This window comes from Nycticebus coucang, chromosome 3, assembly GCF_027406575.1.
Source record: "Nycticebus coucang isolate mNycCou1 chromosome 3, mNycCou1.pri, whole genome shotgun sequence".
Taxonomy (NCBI): domain Eukaryota; kingdom Metazoa; phylum Chordata; class Mammalia; order Primates; family Lorisidae; genus Nycticebus; species Nycticebus coucang.
In genome coordinates, this window is record NC_069782.1 from 11,247,708 (window position 1) to 11,267,930 (window position 20,223).

Consider the following 20,223-nt stretch of genomic DNA (forward strand, 5'->3'; position numbering starts at 1 on the left):
AATGGTGTAGTATTTGCACATACCCAATGCACATCCTTCCATGTACTTCAAGTCATCTCTAGTTTGTTTCTAACACCTAATACAATGTAAATGCTATGTAAATGTTGTTATGCTGTATTTTTCAAGTGTGTAAAATATTTTCTTATTGTATTGCTATTTTTTTTCCATGTTCAGTGGAACCTCTGACCACCTCCCTGCATTGACCACCTCCTTAAGTTGACCTAATTTTTGTAGAATGGACATGCACCACCTGTACATATCAGTACAGCGGGCCTAGTGACCACCTCTGTATGTGACCCATTTGTTACAGTCCCTCGGGTGGTCAACTTACAGAGGGTCTACCATATTTTCCATCTGAGGTTGCCTGAATCCATGGATGCACATTCCCAGATACGGAGGGCTGACTGGATTAGAAGCAGACAACAGGGAGAGGAGCCTAGGATTGGGGGTGCCCAGGGGTACTTTTCCTGAGGAAGTGATGATTTTCTTGAAATATGAAGGAAGAGCTCACCAGGTGGTGTGGAGGGGACAGTGTGAATGTCCTAGGCAGGGAAACAGTATGTGCAAAGGGCCTGGGCAGAAAGGAGGGAAGAACATTCCAGGAACAGGATGCCGGAGGCTGGTGTGGCCAGAGACCAGAAGGGGTTGTGGGATAGACATGTGGGCTGCAGTCAGGCTGCAGTCAGGCTTTCCGGGGCCTCAAGGCCATGGTGAGACTTGGGGCTATGTGCAAGGCAGCCATGGGAGGCTTTCCACAGGAGTGGGACGTGGTCGGCTTTGTTGGCTGTGGCTTGAGTGGCCTGGCAGAGGGCAGGGTGGTGAGGAAGTATTGCCTATACCCAGGGGGACACCACTCCTCTCAGGAGGGGAGACAGCCCTTTACAGTTTGGAAAGTGTGCCACCTGTGTCATCTCCCTTGATGCCACAGCACTGGGAAAGCAGGGAGTCAGGGGCTGCCATTCCCTTTAACTGGTGCCGGGATGGGCCAGAGGAGTCGGCTGACCTGCCCAAGGTCACACAGCCGGTACTAGTGAGGCTGGGGCAGGAGTGCAACTCTTCTGCCCCCACCCCCTCCCCGTCCTGGTGTGGGGTTGTGAGCAATACTCAGGGTCCTGTTTTTCCCCTTTTCTTCCAAGAAGACAGGCATTTCTCCATCCACTCACAGTGTCCCCCAGCGCCATGCAGACCTTCCAGGGAACCTGTCTGAATGCTCCTGCTCCCAGACGGGGGAGAAATTCTGTCACCTGCATGACTACAGTAGCCTCCTGACTGCCCTCCTCACTGTCAGTCTATTCTCAATTATGGCACTCTCCTGTTTAACACTCTTCAGGGGCTGCCCCCTGCACCTGGAATATACCCTGAACCTTGAGGGCCTCATTATTGGGAACAAATCAGAAAATGGTATCCCTATCTCTAAGCAGATGCATATAGGTCCTGGGCACCCAACTTGGCAAGCAGAACATGGGCTGCAGTTCAGCCCCACAAAGCCAAACGACCTTGAGCAGTGCACAACCTGAACCACCATCCATGGCAGTTATAACCAGGTCTTTCTTCTACCTCCCACCTCCTGCTTCACACTCCTCCAGCCATCTCCATCCCTGACTGCTCTAGCTGGGTGTCCCCCTATACACTGCCACACATACTGACCCCCCACCTCCTCATCTTCTATAGCACTCTGCTCTCTGTCTCAACAGAATGAGTGGTAGTGTTGCACACTAGAGCAGGGACCTTCTCGATGGCCATTCTGTGTCCAGTGCATGGCACGGCACCCTCCCTTGGTGGCGCTCAACCAATATTGGCTGAGTAAATGAGTGAAACGTGGCAGGGCTCGACGCCCTGCCCTCGGAGCTGTGGGGAGGACGGCAGGGCCCCGTGGCCCTTCCTGTTCTCATCCTCCTCCCTCTCTCCCCTCCCCTATTCAGGCTGAAGAAGTTTCTGAAGTGTCACATCCCAGACCCCTCGGCGTTCTTTTCCCAGCTGAGCTCAGAGCATGGAGGAGATTTCCAGGTAGGAGGCTGGGGCTGGAGGACAGAGGCAGCAGCAGTGGGACTGGGGTGGGAGGTGGTGCGTGAGTAGCCAGTTTTGCACTTTGTGAGAGGAGACAAAATGCCAAAGCAGCCTTGTGGATGGGCATGGGCCCCTTCCCCAGTGCTGGAAGCTTCCACCTGAACCAGACTGCATGGCGGCTAATCCCAGTTCCACTCTTTTCTGGCTGTGTGACTTCAGGGATTATAGAACTCTCTGTGCCTCAGTTGCCTCATCTATAAATGGGGAGGAAAACTGTGCTACGTGTGTTTCCCTGAGAGCTTTGCCTGGCACATGCTAAGAGCTCAAGGGACCCTTGCTGGAACCATGCACCAGTCTGCTGGCTGAGCAGGGCCGCCTATGCAGACGGGTTCAGTAGGGTCAGTGCTTCCCCAACCTCTGTCTGAAATTCTAGGGCACAGATACTAACAAGTTTTCTAGCCACTTCAAGTCACGAAACACCGATTCATTTGAAAAGTACAGGCGCCTGGAGTAGTAACACTCTGAGCTCCACTTTGAGTTACTGTTTCCCCTCCCCCAGCCTGCTCCAGGCAGGAAGCATTAAGAGGGAAGGGAAGGGCAGTGAGGAGCTGCTTCTACCACCCTGGCCCCACTCTAGGCTCCTAAGATTGAGAGGGAGCAGAGGGATGTGAGGAGCAGTGCTGAGGGGCTGGAAGGCCACGCTAGGACAGAGGCATCAGGTGCCAACTTTGCAATTCCCCAACAGGACTAATCAATGTCCCCTTCTAGAATTCTTTGGAAAATTCCTAAGACTAAGGATCTCTTCCCTGTAGTACTCTTGATATGGGGGAAGGTATATACTTAAAATCCTTCTATTAGCCATGAAGGTAGTGAGGTCCTCATCAATAAGGGTATCCAAGCACGCCTTGGCTGACCATGTGTTGGAAACCTGGTGGGAGGGATTCTGACACTGGAACTAGTTGGAAGCTGGACCAGGTACATCATCAGATGTCTTCTATGGGCCTAGTCCAATTTGAGGTGGGGATGGGGTCCTTTCTGCAGAGCCACAAGCCATTCCATCTCTCTAAGAGGTCATCCTGGGTCTAGACGCTTGCCCCAAGCCTGGTATGAGGAGGGTATCCCGAGGAGGCCCTGGGAGGCTACATGTGTCTGGGGCTTGAAGCTGGCCTAGAGGGAGCCATCTTCTCGCACCTGGGACCCCAGTTCCAAGGCCATAGAGCCTGCCACCCTAACCAAGGGATGCAGGTGTGTGCATGCTAGTGTGAGAGTGTGGTGAATGGCCCCCGGCTTCTCCTGGGCCCCAGTCCGGGCCCTGTGGGCAGAGGCTCAGGCCCAGGAAGTGGCTGACCACATGCTTCCCTGAGGGAGTCCAGTGAGCTCCTGGGCACCAGCGCTGCCCCGCAGGCCTGGCCTCTCCCTCTTCTGTCTGCACGCTCTGCCTGCCAGCAGGCGGTGCCCTCCGCCCCCTGCTCCAGTATTGCAACCATGCTTCCCCTCTCTCCCTAGCTGGCTGGCAGTCCTTCTGCCATCATCCACACGCCCTTTCTGTCTCTGTCTTGCCCATTCTTTTGTAACATGACTCCTACTTTGGGAGGGGAAGGCAGATTTCAGGGAGCCGTGTGTGCACATGTGTGTGAGACAGCAGCTTAGATCCAGGAACTCACCCTGGACAGGGGAATCAGGGTATTTCTCTGCTGGTCCGTCAATTTTTCTGAAATATATTGACTGGGCCCTGATCAGAGAGCCAGCAGGCCTGGTCCTCATGCTGAGGGCCACAGCCCAGCTGCTGAGGGCTCCCAGGACACAGTCAGTGCTCACAAAGTCTCCCATGTGAGACACCTGACACCCCTTCCTGAGGTTTCTACCGCCCCCTGCACCTCTGTGTGTAGCCTGCATTTTACCCTGTGCAGGTGTTTCCACGTCCATTTTCTTATTTGACAGCTCCCTGGAGACCTAATAAATAATAGGGAGGAAGCCAGAAAAGAGGTGGCTAAGTGTTATGGAAATTGAGGCTCAGGGCGGCACCTGTGGCTCAGTGGGCAGGGCGCCGGCCCCTTATACCGAGGGTGGCCGGTTCAAACCCGGCCCTGGCCAATCTGCAACAAAAAATAGCCGGGTGTTGTGGCGGGCGCCTGTAGTCCCAGCTACTGGGGAGGCTGAGGCAAGAGAATCACCTAAGCCCAGGAGCTGGAGGTTGCTGTGAGCTGTGATGCCACGGCACTCTACCGAGGTCGATAAAGTGAGACTCTGTCTCTAAAAAAAAAGAAAAGAAAGTGAGAGGTGCAGTGGCCTGCCCAAGACCCACAGCTAGTGAGCGCCAGGCCCGGGGCTGGAACCTAGGTCATCCCACTCCTCACCAGGGCTCCCTACACACTTGAGCAACCAAGAAGGGCTCTGATGAAAGCTTTCCTCTCTGTGGAGGGAGAGTGTGGGAGACGGTGGTGAGCTGCAGGGCACTGGGGGAGAGAAGTGAATTGGGGGAGCAACAGCTCCCCACCAGACACATTTCCATTGCAGTGAGGGGGGACCCTGGGCCCCAGCTCTGCCACCAGCTGTGCTGTGATTGGGTCTGAGATACAACCCCTCAGTGGGTGTCCAAAGTGAGCAAGATGTGCTCTCAGGGTCCCATGCTTTGGCATGGTTGGTTGATTTACACGTTTACCTAGTCCTCACCAGACACCCCCTTGCTGTGTCCCCAGTATCTAGAATAGTGTCAGACTCACACAGTCACTTTTGCACCATTCCTGGCCATGTTCTCTGAGCTGGCAGCAGGCGTGTGGGTGGGGTATAGTCAGGGAGGGCTTCCTGGAGGGGGAAGGTCTGGGCTAATTACTGGAGGAGGAAGAGGAGTTAAGAATTTTGTTGAGTGTGAAGGAGGTGCCCTCTAACCTCAGGCCTTTATCCCTGCAGAAGTGGCTCTCGTCGCCCTTCCCCTCATCCTCCTTCAGCCCTGGCGGCCCAGCCCCTGAGATCTCCCCACTGGAAGTGCTGGAGAGGGACAGCAAGGCTGCACAGCTGCTGCTACTGCAGCAGGAGAAGGTGGCCTCGCCCTTGCCCTCCACCAGTGGCCACTCGCTCACCAGCTGCTTCACCAACCAGGGCTACTTCTTCTTCCACCTCCCGGATGCCTTGGAGATCGAGGCCTGCCAGGTGTACTTTACTTACGATCCCTGCACAGAGGAGGAGGCCGAGGAGGAGCCCGAAGAGGCTGGGCCTGGGGTGCCCACAGGGCCTCCCCTCCCGCCCCTGCATCCTCTGTCAGGGGATGATGATGCTTACTGCACCTTCCCTCCTGGGGAGGACCTGCTGCTCTTCTCCCCCAGTCTCCTCAGTGGTCCCAGACCCCCAAATACTGCCCTAGGGGGCAGTGGGGCTCATGAAGAGAGGCCGCCCCCCTCCCTGCAAGAGGGAGTCCCTGGACACTGGGATCTTCAGCCCCCGAGGCTTCCTACCCCAAGAGCTCCAGACCTGGTGGATTTCCAGTCCTTTCCGGAGCTGGCGCTAGAAGAGGCTGGGGAAGAAGTCCTTGCCCCCGGCCCTGAAGAGGAGGCTGGTTTCCCCTGGCCCAGCCGTCCTGGGGAGGGCCAGGGCAGGGCCCTTATCGCTTCCCTGAGCCCCATCACTGATGCTTACCTGTCCCTCCAAGAACTCCAGGATCAGGACCCGGCTCACTCAGTGTAGATAGATGGCCAGGGGCGGGAGGCAGGAAACTGCCTGCTGCTACCCCAGGCCTGAGGGGGGCCCAGTTGAGGTCTCTGTTCTCAAGACTTGTCCATTGCTGAAGGAACTTGGTGTCCAGCTGCCTCAGGGACATCCCCACCCAGATGGCCCCCCAGCCCTGCACACTCAGCTCATCTACTTCCAAACCTCAACTGCTGCTCTCTGGTCCTGCTGCCCAAGCCAGGAATTGTGGGGTGGGGGTTGTGGTGAAGTTGACTCCTCAACTCCCCCTTTAATCTCTGGGGCCTTGATCTCGCCAGCCCCCTTGATGTGCAGACATCAGTCCTTGTGGCTCTCCAGGGGTCTTTGCCTTGATCTCTTCCCTGGGTTTCCTGCTCCAGCCTCCCCCTTCCCTGTCTCCCCCACGCTGCATAGGGCAGCCAGAGTACACTTTCCACAACACAAACATGGCCTGCTCTCCCCTATTCAGAGCCCTGTCATGGCTCCCCACCACCCTCAGCATCACTTCTGGTTCAGGACTTGCCCCTCCAGCATCATGGCATCAGGTTGGGACATAGCCTTTCTGGAACCCTCACCACAGTCCAGAGCCACCTGGAGGTCCCTCATGCTCCCACACTTTGGCATGTGCTGTTCCCTAGGCCTCGTGTGCCCTGTCCCTTATCTAGGTGATAGGCTTCCTTTATCCTCAGGTGCCAGTTCTGCTCCTCCTGGAGGGGAGCACTGCCAAAACCTCCCGTGTCAGTGCTGGAAGGAGAAACTCCCGGGGCCCCAAGGGGGCTGGAAAGAAAGGCCCTGTCACATGTCCCTTGGGATCTCTTGGACCTCAGAGTGCTTGTCTGCTGCATCCTTAATGTTGTGACTCAAGTATGGACATAAATCTCCCCATCAAGTGGACACCTGCTGGATCTTTTCCACAGTGGCCTCACCGATTCGTAAAGGAAGTTGCTGAAAAGCAAACGCTGGAGTCTGAACAGCCCAGGCAGCAGCCCCCTCTGATGCTGCCCAGGGGAGCCCATGCTTGGGCCCCTCCCACTGCATCCTCCACAGAGGTGTCTCCTCTGCAGCCCAGGGCCTGGCACTGGAGGGCAGTTCCACAGGGCAGCACTGTATAGTATTCCTTGGATGAATTAATGAACTCTCTGGCACCACATTTCCTGAGCTCTCTGCTCTGGGCTGCCTTCATGGAGAGACAGCTCCTGCATGCCTGGTCCTGCAACAGGCTCATCTTACCTTGTAGTCCTCCTCTCTCACACAGCTGGCTCCTTCCTTCTCAATGCTCCCACTAGCCCCACCGCCCCACTTCTCTTTCCTCTGCCCCTGCATTGATCACACTGTGATGGCACGGTGACAACTGTCCCAACCTCCTGCCCCAGGAAGACATGGAGCCTGCCACGCAAACTCTGACCTGGGACTGCTCCGTGCCTGCCCTTATAGGTACTGCTCACATCTTATTGGGCACTTGAACACAAGCCCACCCACAGGCGGACCAGCATCCTATGAGGTGGCTTGGCACGAAACTCTGTCCAATTGGCAAGGCCAGACCTGAGCTAGCCGATCAGATCACCTCTCAGTCTTGGGCCGCCGAACTCAAGAAACAGGTACAAGAAGACAAGGAAAAGGTAGGGGGAGCTGAACCTCATGAACCAGGGAGCCTGGGCTCCCAGTAGAGAAAAACTCTTATGCTGAGGGGTACTGACCATTTGTCAGGATTTCTGTTCCCTCTATGCCCAAAACAAACTCCCCTTGTTTGTGGTTGTCTGCGTCTTGGGTCCTTCCGGTGGAAAGAGCTTCATTACCTGGCAGCCTCACTCTTTGCCATCTGACCTTGTATCTTCCGGGCCACAGGTCTCCTCCGTCCTCAGTATCTTCATCCGAAAAATACCATTTGCCTGCTTCACTTTGAAGAGTTCTGGGGAGGGGGAGGGTTACATGTGTCAAGTCTTGGTCATTTATGACATACATACATATATTTGTACCTTAATGATCTGCGTGTACCATCTTTGTTCTTTCTTTCTCTTTCTTTCTCTCTCTCTCTCTTTCTTTCTTGACAGAGTCTCACTATGTCGCCTTCGGTAGAGTGCTGTGGCGTCACAACTCACAGCAACTTCCAGCTCTTGGGCTTAGGCGATTCTCTTGCCTCAGCTTCCCGAGTAGCTGGGACTATAGGCCCAGCTATTTTTTTGTGGCAGATTGGCCGGGGCTGGGTTCGAACCTGCCACCCTCAGTATATGGGGCCGGTTCTCTACTCACTGAGCCACAGGCGCCACCCTGTTATGTCTTTCTTAATATTTTTCTTTAAATCAGTTCACTTTTTTGTTTAAATACATTATTTAAAGAAAAATATTTCTATTGCTTCTGTAAATGGAAAAACAGATTTTCACTGTAAGTAAAAGGTATCTGTAACAAAGCAAGTACAATATAACAAAATAATGTTGCAATGGATTGCCTGCTGGAAGTCTTGTCTCTTCGTGAAAGGGGAAATCAGGAGGTATTGGGCAGCAGTTGAAAACACACCAGAACTAAGTGTAAACTTCCTCCTTGAGAGAAAGGAAAAGGATGGTAAAGGGAATAGCTTTTTGATAAATAGGAGGAAGGTTTATCTTACTCTATTTCCAGGCATCATTTAACCTCATTTCATATTTCACAAGTCTCTGCTTAAGGAAATACTATTCTTTTTTTTTGAGACAGTTTCACTTTGTCGCCCTGGGTAGAGTGCTGTGGTGTCATTAGCTCACAGCAACCTCAAACTCTTAGGCTCAAGTGATTCACTTGCCTTAGCCTCCTGAGTAGCTGAGACTACAGGTGCCTGCCACAACACGCAGATAAGTTTTTTAGAGATGGGGTCTTGCTCTTGCTCAGGGTGGTCTTGAACTCGTGAGCTCAAGCAATCCACCTGCCTCAGCCTCCCAGAATGCTGGGATTACAGGTGTGAGCCACTGTGCCCAGCAGGAAATACTATTCTTGATGATGGATCGATCCCTCTACATACCTTCCTACCTACCAATAAAAATATTCTTTTCAGTGCCCTACCAAAAAAAAAATATAAGTGGGACCAGATCATGAATGGCAATTTCTGGCTTCATAAAGCCACATTCATGGCAAACATTTTGGATCGGTTGTCCCCACGCAGGGGAGACATTTCTTTCTTTCTTTCTTTGTTTTTTTTTTTTTTTTTTTTTTTTGAGACAGTCTCACGATGTTGCCCAGGGTAGAGTGCTATGGCGTCACAGCTCACAGCAACCTCAAACTCTTGGGCTTAAGCGATTCTCTTGCCTCAGCCTCCCGAGTAGCCGGGACTACAGGCTCCTGCCACAATGCCCGGCTATTTTTTGTTGCAGTTGTCATTGTTGTTTGGCAGGCCCAGGCTGAGTTCGAACCCTCCAGCTTCAGTGTATGTGGATGGCGCTCTAGCCGCTGAACTACAGGCACCCAGCCAGGGGAGACATTTCTCATTGACCACAGCCCTCCTCTCTGCAGAGCCTGCGTGCAGCTTTAGGTTCTCCCGTGCTGTGCTGGAGGCAGCCCCCAGTTGATCGGAGCTGACACCTGGTGACATTTCTGGACCACAGAATCTCTCAGGTTCTTTTCACGAGAGGAGTGAGTGCTTTTGTTTCTCATTCTGATTGTCCAGGCAGGGAAAACAGGAACTGAGATGAGGGTGTCTGGAAAGCTGAGAGGGACCCATGAACAGGCAAGCCCAGGGAACCCAGCTGTCCCCACTATGCCTGATGAGAGACCCGCACTGGCGGGGAGCCAGTCAGGGGCCACCTTACACCAGCTAGAGATGGAGCCATGGGCCAGAAGCCACTGTGTGTTGTGTCCAATGTGGATGAGAGTGTGGACCTTGGGAGAGGGGACAAAGGGAGAGCAGCTGGCAGGGGTGGAGGGGTGAAGGAGACACAGGCCCACCTGGATCAGATTGCAGGAGGGAGGAGCAGCACCAGGAGGTGGCCGGGGCAGATCTGGGGGATGAGAGCAAAGGCAAGAGAGAAAGGAGGCCTTCCAGCCTCTCACATTTCCTCCTTGTTGAACTGGGCCTGCTCCTTCACCTTCCTGATCCCCACCCCATGTACCTGTTTCCCCCTCCCCCCACCTCCTAGCTCCCCCGGTAAGCAACTTCTAGTGCCCACAATCCCCAAGCAAATTATGGCAGAAACCACAGGTCCAGGTCTAGGATGAATTACCCACCACTGTCCTCATTACTGATCTCCTGGCTAATTGAGGAGTTGTGTCAAGAAACACATTATGTATGTAAAAGGGGGCAAGAGAACTATTACTCATGTTCCAGACATTAGGCCAGGTATTTCCCACACATCATCTCTTATCACCTGGCAATGACCCTACAAAAGAGGTATCTTGTTCCTCATTTTCCTCATGAGGAAACTGAGGTGCAGGGAGGTTAGAAAGTGCAGCTGATGGTTGGTAGAGCCAGGATTCAAACCCAGGTACAGCTGGCTCCAGAACGTTTGGCGCTTTGCATATACAAGGCTGCACAGGAGAATATTATACTAACAGAAAAAAAAACCTAGCCAAATTCCCAGTAGTCAATTTAGAAAGAAAAATGTAGGGATGCACAATCCATGTCTGTGATTGTGGGAGAGAGTGAAAAGCTCTTTGATTAGCTCGCACGGCACATCCACGGGGCTGAGCAGCCGGGAGGAGTGGTTGAAGTTCCTGCTGTCTGCAGGCCAAGATGGTCTTGCCCTTGGCTCCTGCCTCCTCCTTCCTCCCCCTAACTGAATCCCTCCTGCTGCCTCCACCCTCTGGGCCGATCCAGTGTCCCACTGCGCTGGCATTTCACTGGCTGTCCTCATCCCCACCCCTGTAACCCTGTGCCACAGACCCAGCACCATCACCTCTGCTTGGCCCCCTCCTGGGTCCACCTGTCCCTACCACCTGCCTGGCTAATCCTTCCAGCTGCACACGACTGCCAGGCTGAGCTTGCTCAGGATCATACATCTGGCCACACCATGCACCTGCTTAAACCTTCAGCGACTTTCTGTTTCCAGAGAATGGCTGAAGTCCTTAGTGTGAATTTCCATGCCTCAGGTAGCCTTGGAGAGGTCCCATCTGCTCTTGAGCCTCATTTGCCCCATCTGTGTATTGGGCAGTCAGAGAGGATGAATTCTAAGTGTTCTCCTAGCCCCGATGTTCTGTGTTTCCAGGTGACACACAGAATGTGGCTTCAGGCCTGGACTACAAGTATTTCACCTCAAAAGTTAGAGGCTGGGGGCGGGGAGTGGTGATGAGAGCAGGGACCACAACTGACTCATTTACTTTGGCACCTGCTGACCCCTCAGTTTGAAGTAGTTCTGCTGCCCAAACCCCTAGACTCCTACACGTCCCTCAGAACCCCACTCAAGCATCTCCTGTTCTGGGAGGCCCTCTGATTTGTCCCAAGTATGAGTGATTACTTCCAACTACTGTCCCCATCCTGAGATAGCTCTGTTATAACCATCTCTCATGGGCCAGACCCTGGGCTAGATTCTGGGGACATGGTTTTGATTACAATAGCCATGGAATAAAATCAGCCAGAGCCCCATTGGCACAAGCCTTTATTCAGAAAAGGCAGGATGAAGACGACTCTGAAACAGCCTTCTAATTCAGAGAAGGAGGGTAGAATAGAGCACTGGGCTCTGGCAAGGGGGGCAGCCAGAGTTCAGATAGTTTCAGATGTAGCTGGTTGAGGATGGTTTTGGAAAAGTTGGGGATTTTCCTTGCAGATCAGCCGTCACTGAGTAGGGGACAATTTGGATTTTATAAGTGGGTAGGTGGGAGGGATGGCTGTGGGGACCAGAACCCATCGGGGCCACAGTGGAATGTTTTCAGTCCTCAAGGTCTTTTCAAGGATGGCATTTATCAAGCACTTAGGTGCATCGTGCTGTTTTCTAAGAAGGTTGTGTTATAACTCACCACATCCATCCGTACAAAAATGCCACGGGGAGGTACTGTTCTTAGCCCCTTTTACAGATGGGACTGAGGCTTAGAGTGGTTCAGTCACTTGCCTAAATCACATACTAGTCTCAGGCAGTGATTAGAACTCACATGGGCACAACTTGTTAGAGCTTTTATTTTTATTTATTTATTTATTTATTTTGAGACAGTCTCACTGTGTTACCCTTGGTAGAGTGCCATGGAGTCACAGCTCACAGCAACCTCAAACTCTCGTGCTTAAGCAATTCTCTTGCCTTAGCCTCTCAAGTAGCCGGGACTACAGGGGCTTGCCACAAGGCCCCACTATTTTTAGAGATGAGGTCTCACTCTAGCTCAGGCTGGTCTCGAACTCGTGAGCTCAAGCAATTCTCTGCCTCCCAGAGTTCTGGGATTACAGACATAAGCCACCATGCCCCGCCTTCACTACAGCTTTTAGTGTGCGTACAACTAGTATTTCACACACTCTCATGGCAACCTAACAAGACAGGGATGACAACAACTCTGACGTCTGTTTTGCAGTTGAGGCCAGGAGGCCCTGCCATGTCCCAGGCCACACAATGAGTTTGGCAGAGGGGGAGGGGGTGCTGATTAAATTTGGGCTCACCACCAGCACCAGCCCTGGCCCCTGGGACAGCCTGGGGACATCCCCTTTGGTGACTTGCTTAGACATTTTCCATCACCAGGGCTATGACACACTGATGCTCCCATCATAAAGCTGGGGGGCTGTGCTACGAGGCAGGAAGCGGTGCAGGTGGGGGGTACCCAGTGTACTATTCTAGGAAGTCAGGATGCAGAGGGGAGGGGGAGCTGGCAGAAGACTCATCATCCCCCATTCTTCCAGCAGCTGGCCGCATGCCAAGCACTGGCCACAGAAAAGAGGCGGGCTACTGCCCTGTCTACAGAGTCCCCAGCCTGTGGGGGAGGGAGTGGCCATGGAGGATGCGACACAGCCCTCCCGTGGCATGGGAGAAAGTCAGTCTGGTCCCGTTAGCACTCTCTTTGTTGGGAAATGCTGCCGAGAACACCCCAGGAGGCAGAGGGGAACATTGTACAGTCTTTAGCAAGGGGGCTCAGCGGACTTCAGCTAGTTTGGGAAATGGTTGAGGACAATTCTTGGAAGAGGGAAGAATTTTTCATTCATTTAGTCATTCACTCAGCAACATTTGTGAGAGTCTGCTGTGGGCTGGGGACACAGCCTGGACAAACCTCCATCCTGCTCTTGAAGGCCTTATGTCCCCTCGGGGCAGTGTTGTTCAATGGTTATAGCCCTAACTCTGGACCTGGGCAACTGAGGTTAAATCTCCTGGTTCTGTTGCCTACCAGCTGTGACCTTGGGCAAATAGCTAAGCCCCTCTGTGCCTCAGTTTCCCCCTCTCTGCCTCAGTTTCCCCTTCTCTAAAAGAGGGAAGGCCAGGAGGATAAAGCAGTGAGTGCATGTAAAGTACTCAGGAGAGAGGAGAGGGTTGTTGAGTAGCTAGACGGTGACAGGGCTGTGACGGCAGCCCAGGGGCTGTGGATGCCACTGACTTGCCTCTCGGATATGCAGCTGCTTTCTGGGTGATGCTGCTTGGGGCAGGGCTGAGCTGGATGCCACGGCGGGGTGGGGGTCTCCGCTACTCTTGCCTACCCAGCCTCCTGTTCCTGATGGCCCAGCTCCCCCAAGCAGCCCGAGAGGTCTGGGGTGGGATAGTGCTTTGAGGTGTGGCCTGAATCCCTGATGACAAACAACTAGGAGGTGTGGAGATGCTGAGGGACAGCTCTGAAGTCTTCCTCCTCCCTCCCAAACCCGGCTGTGTTACCTGCCGCCGGCTGAGTCCAGGACAAGGGCATTATATCTCTCCCAGTTCAGTCCTACTTGGTCCCTTTGACGAAGCATCTCCTCATCTGTAAAATGGGGTGAAGGATACGAAGAGGAAGGATCTGTGTTACTTCTAAGCTCCCTTTTGGCTGAACTAGTCTGTTCTGTGGCCTCTGGAAGGATGCTGATTAAAAGGACACAGCAAATTTGTCACTGGAGTCTTTCCCCAGCTCCCATCTCAACTTTAAATGCCCTGGATGAGCTGCTGCTTGGGAGAACCTAATGTGACATGTTAGGTAGGCAACCCATTACGCAGTCATCGTGATGTGTTTGCTGAAACCCTACTATGCGTGCTGGACTATTCAAATGAGCTATTTCGATTTGAGAGACCTGAGGGTGTTTGGAATGGGCTTGGTAGTGGTGAACCCCAGTGTTTGAGTGGATGTCCCTGGCCAACAGTCCAATGATTCTTGGAACAGTTTGTGTAGAAAAGCACCTGCTAGGACGCTGGTCAGAGCAAACAGCTGGGAAAAAAATACATGCATGTTGGCAAGAGAATTCCGTTGCTTGTGAGTTTTTTTTTTTTTTTTTTTTTGATGCAGAGTCTCATTATGTCACCTGGGTAGTACTGTGGCGTCACAGCTCACAGCAACCTCAAACTCCTGGGCTTAAGCGATTCTCTCTTTTTTTTTCTTTTTTTGTTTGATTTTTGGCCGGGGCTAGGTTTGAACCCGCCACCTCCAGCATATGGGACCGGCGCCCTACTCCTTGAGCCACAGGCGCCGCTCTGCTTGTGAGTTTTGCAAATGTGAAACTATTGACGAAACTTTGCTCCTGGGATTCTAAACCCAGATGCCAGTGGGGGGTGGGGGTTAGTAATAGTAACAGTGATGCCTTAATAGGTACAGATGCAGCTCAGTTCCTCATGTAAGTTGTCTCTTTTAATTTCCAGAGCACCACTTAGGATTTTTGTCTCTATGAGGAAACAGAGACAGAACAAGATCAAATAACCTGTAGCTCAAGGTCATGTGGCTAATAAGCATGGAGCCAGGACTCAAACCCAGGCTTCTGACTCTAGTAACAGTTTGGAACCCGTCCAGTGTGACAATAGGGAATGGTGGGGTCTGTGTCAAACTGAAATTGCTCCAGGGTAGCCACCACTGATTGTTGCCATGGTAGGAGGCAGGCCAGATCTTCTGAATTTTTAAGAGAAGCAGGAAATTCTACTTTTTTATGCAGAGCATCCTTATTTTAGTTTTTTTCTTTTTTAGCATCCTTATTTTAAAATATTGGCTGCTAATTTTTTAAAAATTGAAAACAAGCCAGCCAAGTAAAATGTGTCTGCACATTAGACAGAGAAAAAGAAAGCCACCCAACTGGGTTTGTTGTAAAGGTCATTTCTTCTGTTCTGTGCCCCAGTCCCCTGCTCTCTGAATCTGGCTGTGACCCTCTCCAGGTCTTCAGCCTCATGACCCATTATCCATCACCGAATGCCAGAACCTGCCGCAGGTGGTAAACAGGAGAAAAGGAGGAAGAACAGAGGGAAGAGGACAGTTACAGGTTCTGAGTGACCATCATGGACAGAAGAAAGGACAGAAGTCACAGCATCAGGAGCCCTATCTGTATACCAAGACAACAGGGGCCTGATGACGCAGCTGATGGGGAGAAGAGAGGAATTCAGGGATACCCGAGTAAGTGCCGGGGCTTCCTATAAAAGGGCATCAGGAATGAGCCTCCATGGAGAACCCTGGGTGCCTGTGATCTTGGACAGGGATCCCTTCAAGGGTAAGAGCCAGACCTGCAAACTGGTCTGTCTGCAGCAGGGGCTGTGGGTGCAACATTGGGAAGAAAAAAAAAAGTTAAAAATTGTCATTTTATGTCTTTGGGAAATTTTTGTAAACTCTCTGCCTAAGGTCTGTATGTATGGTAATGATATTGTTCTTTTATTTTAATTTTTAGAATTGATTTTTGGACAGTGTATTGAGAAGAACATGGGACTGGGAATCAGGTCACTTTGGTGGTAAACAGGTGAAAACTTTGCCTCCAATGTGTGTGACCTTGGGTAGTCTGCACCCCCTCTCTGAGTCTCAGTCTGCCCTGTCTGTCCCAGCACTCGCTCCTGCTGGGACTCGACAGTGGAGAAGAAGGTTAGACTGAGTGACACATGCAGTTTCCATTCCGTGACCCAGATGTGGTTTGAGGTAGCACCTCTCAAACCCCAACCCCTGATTAGATTCTGCATCCCTGACCGCCTGTCCGGGGAAGCAGAAAGAGGGCAGGGGAGGGGCCTGTGAGTTTGTCCCAGTGGCACCTTTACACAGAGGCAGGATTCCAGGACACTGGGCCGGGACTGACGTAGTGGAGAGGGAAGGAGGGAGGGACGCAGAGACAGGAGAGGGTGGCACTGGGAAAGAGCCACTGGCTCTGAAGTCAGAGGGCCTGGGTTTGAATTCCAGATTCCAGTGTGTCCTGGTTACGTGACCTCGAGCTGATCACACCACTCTCTGAGCCTCCAGTTTCTCACCTGTCAAATGGGGAGAAATGACCATTTTTCTCACCTGAGTGAGGCCTGTCCTGGGCCTGGTTAGCTGTATTATAAGTCATAGCATTTTATGGTCTAGAGGACCCTTAGTGACCTTGAGTCCCTGTTCAGATGGAGGAAGGTAGGCCACCATGGTAGTGACTCCTGAAAAGTCTTACACTTGAGTCGATCACAGGCCTCTTTGATGCCTTCTTGCTTCTTAAAGCACCTAAGGGGTGTCCCTAAGTATTGCTAAGGACCCCAGAGGGCTGGGGGACAGAGGAGACCTGATGTCTGCCCCAATCTATCTCCCCAGGCTTGGCTACTTTCTTCCAGAGGAGTGACTGAGCCTTGTTGTTTTTCCTTTTCGGCATTTTTCTTATTCTTTTTGTGTGGCTGTGTTGAGATCCGACACCACTTTAATGGGTGAGCAAGCAAGTTGTGGTGCATGTGGCGTGCACTGGACAGAGGTGACAGAGTGGCCCACCGGACCCTGGCTAGGCGGCCTTGGAAAAGATGTTCCCAGTGAGCAGCTTGGCTGCATGTCCTTTCCGTCCACTGGGTACCTCATGTTCCAGAGACCTGCAGGAGGAAGGGCGTAGGTCACACCGTATTTCTGTGGCAGCAGCTCAAGTGTAGAGAGAGAAAACACTTCAGAAGTGACTCAGGGACTTGGGGTCACATGGAATCTTTAGAACACTGGCCCACATCATTGTCAACAGCCAGCCTGCTCCTGCCCCCTTGCCCTACCTATTAAGGGTTGAATTTTGTCCCCCCAAATGACATATTGAAGTCCCTGTGTGTCTGTGTCTCAGTGTGCAGTTTCCTTCCTTTTTTAGATACTAGTCATGGCTCGGTGCACGTAGCACAGTGGTTACAGCGCCAGCCACACACACCAAGGCTGGCAGGTTCAAACCCGGCCTGGGACAGCTAAACAACAATGACAACTGCAATAAAAAAAACACCTGGGAGTTGTGGTGGGCACGTGTAGTCCCAGCTACTTGGGAGGCTGAGGCAAGAGAATCGCTTAAGTCTAAGAGTTGGAGGTTGCTGTGAGCTGTGATGCCACGGCCCTCACTGAGGGTGACATAGTGAGATTCTATCTCAAAACAATTGAAGAAAAAAATAAAGACACTAGTCATATTGAATTTAGGGTTCACCCTAACCCAATATAACCTCATCTTAACTTGCTTATATCTGCAAAGACCTTATTTCCAAATAATCTCACATTCTCCTCTTCATCTTAAGTGGGGAGGGTCCAGCCCACTCTGGAGAAGCCTCTTTGCTAAGCTGCGTCTCTCTCTCTGTCTCTGAAACCCTCTGGGGAGGCCCAGGGTTTGCGGTGAGAAGGTGAGGGCGTGGGCTCTGAGCGTCCCAGCCAGACGCTGTCTAGACACTGTCTGGAAGGATGAGCTCTTTTAGGTTCCAGGATGGGTCATTAGCTTCCCAGACCTGCTGTAACCAACAAGGAGACTTAAAACAACAGATGTGTATTCTCCCTGAGTCCTGGAGGCTAGAAGTCCAAAATCAATGTGTCAGCATGGCCATGACCTCTGTCTGAAGGCTCTAAGGGAGGAACCTCCCAAGTAGTGGGGACTGCAGGCACATGCCACCATGCCCAGCTAAATTTTAAAATTCTCAGTAGAGAAGAGGTCTCCCTATGTTGCCCAGGCTGATCTTGAACTGGTGATCCTCCAGCCTCGGTCTCCCTGAAGGCCAGGGTTACAGGTGTGAGCCATTACACCCCACCCTGATGATTCTTCAACTCCTTACCCTGCCTGTCACCTAAGCTGCTATGCTAACTCCTCTAGCAATGGAAGAGAAAAGGGACTATTATTATTATTTGAGAGGGATTTTTATGTAATATATATATTTGTTCAGGTATAATTTACCTGAGTGACATTCATCCTTCTAAGGCTACATTTCTATGAATACAATCATGTCACCACTACCACGATCAAATGTAGAATCATTCCATCACCACAGGAAGTTCTGAGCTCCTTTGCAGTCAGTCCCCTTTTCCATCCCCAGCCACTGGCCATCACTGATCTGGTTTCTTCTCCTTTAGTTTTGCCACATCTAAAATGTTATACAAATGGAATCATATATTATGAAGCTTTTTGAGTCTGGCTTCTTTCACTTGGTGTAATACTTCTGAGAGTCATCTGTGCTGTTTTATGTATTAGTAATTCATCGCTTTTTATTGTGGAGTAGTTGTTTATTTATGCACATCCCACAATTTATTTATCCATTCCCCAGCTGATAAACATTTGAATTGTTTCCAACTTTTGAGAATTGTGAATAAAGTTGCCATGAACATTGGTGTGTAGAAATGAATTCGGAGGCAGGAAGAAGTCCACGTGGCAATGTGACAACGGAGGCAAAGATTGGAGGGACGCGTCTCAGAGCCAAGAATCACCAAGGACCGCCAGAACGACCAGAAGGCAGGGAGAGGCAGGGAAGGACTCTTTCCCAGAGCCTTCGGGGAAGGAACGAACCTGCCAACACTTTGATGGCAGACATCTGGTCCCAGCACTCTCAGAGAATAAATTCTTGTTATTTTAAGCTACTGGTTTGTGATAATTTGGAAACCACAACATTCCCCATCAAAGAGAGCAGGCCAGAGGCTCTGTTCTTCCTGTAGTGGCACCTGGAGCAGGTCAACATCTCCTCTCGGACCCTCAGTCTCGTCTTTTGCTGAGTGGAGACACATATTCCCACTCTAAAGCCTGGACTTGAGGCACCTATGTGATCGGCTATGTTTGTGAAGGGCTCTAAAAATCCTTCCTGCGATGTCATCAAAGGAGTTCGTAGTAACTGTCATTTGGTCACTCAACAAATATTTATTCCTCATGTGTGCCAGGCACTGTTCTAGGCTGGGATCTACCAAGGGGCAAGACAGATAAGGCCTTGACTTCATGGGGCTCACAATCTAAAGAGAGTGGGGACAGCAGGAGGGAAGGGAGTAGACCACTAAACTGGATGATTTCGGAAAACAAGTGCTGTGACTTGGTGGAGGAGAAGGGTGTTGTACCTCCAGGCTGGGTTATTGGAGGTCTTACAGCCAGGGCCGTCCTTGAGCTCAGAGAGGTGCCCTACAGCCCCAGGGTGCATGAGGTCCTATCTCATTCCACTCCATCATGTTGCCTGAAGTTCTCTGATTTTAAAAATGCAGACATCTGGTCTTCAGTCTCTCCAGTGGACAATGAGTAAATGGCTGCCGTGTGCGGGGCCCTGGGAGGAAGGTGAACACACAGACAGGCTCTGCACAGCACCAACCTGGCTCCAGTTCAGTGAGTGTTGTGTTAGTTGACCTGGGCTGCCACAAGAAAGTGCCACCAACTGGGTGGCTTAAACAGCTGGAATTTATCATCTCACAGTTCTGGAGGCTGGAAGTCCAAGATCAAGGGAGTTCCTCAGCGTCTGTGGTTTGATGGCAATCTTTGGGGTTCCTCGGCTTGTGGAAGTATCACCGCTCTCTGCCTTCACGTTCACATGGCATCCTCCCTGTGCACATGTGTGTTTCCGTCTCCAAAGGTCCCTTTTTTTAAGGACACAGTCATATTTGATTGGGGCCCACCCTGTGTCTTCCTCCCACCAACAGCTCAGCTTTATCATCCTGTGGCAACCTGGGGACATCTTTCCGGGCCACTAGTAGGATGCATTGGGGTTTCAGCCAGGTCCTGTGACTCTAAGCTGGATCTCTGGGTGTGGTGGGCAGATGCCAGCTGGTCTCTTCCTTGTCCTGCTGGGTCAAGCCTGCTGTGCCCCCCTGGCCTCCAAGCCTCACCTCAGCAGGCCTCCCGGTGGCTTCTCTGTCCCTGGGCCCCAAGGAGGCTAAGGCCCAGTATCGGCGTGACCCACAGATTCCCAGGAAACAGCAAAGCCTGTGTGTGAACTTGTCCCTTTGCTGAGGGATGAGAGCATACAGCTCCTATGCTTACCCTTGTTGACAGAGGGAAGCCCTGATGTCCCCCAACACACAGCTCCCTGGGACCCTCGGCCTAAGCTTTCAAATACTCCCTCAGCATTTTGCTGCTCCCTGGCAGGCTCCTCCCCCAGGCCAGGGCTGATCAATAGGGTCACCTCAGTACAGAGGACGCTGATTGTGCAAGATCCACTCTTCAGACCGTCCAGCTACCAGGTGGCTCCGGTCGGGGCCTGGGCCTCTTGGCCTTGCAAAGGACAAGGTGGGACACAGAGCAGGGCTCTGGGTGTCTTGGCCCCACCCCCACACATTGTCGCTGCTCCGTCCCAAGCACCAGTCCCTCAGAAAGTTTGC

At 52.0% G+C, this 20,223-nt stretch overlaps 1 protein-coding gene across 7 annotated transcripts in view; it reads left to right on the forward strand.

Annotated features, from left to right (window-relative positions):
- The window catches only part of IL2RB (interleukin 2 receptor subunit beta), a 32,504-nt gene extending 13,501 nt beyond the window's left edge, over nucleotides 1–19,003 (forward strand). For 2 of the 7 annotated variants that reach the window (XM_053582606.1, XM_053582607.1), the window contains 2 exons: nucleotides 1,923–2,007; nucleotides 4,918–9,146. In XM_053582606.1, the coding sequence (XP_053438581.1) occupies nucleotides 1,923–2,007; nucleotides 4,918–5,688 (856 nt within the window). In that variant the 3' untranslated portion in view covers nucleotides 5,689–9,146. The other 5 variants (XR_008378697.1, XR_008378695.1, XR_008378696.1 and 2 more) reach the window with 5 other exon arrangements.
- Nucleotides 19,004–20,223: the final 1,220 nt, after the last annotated feature.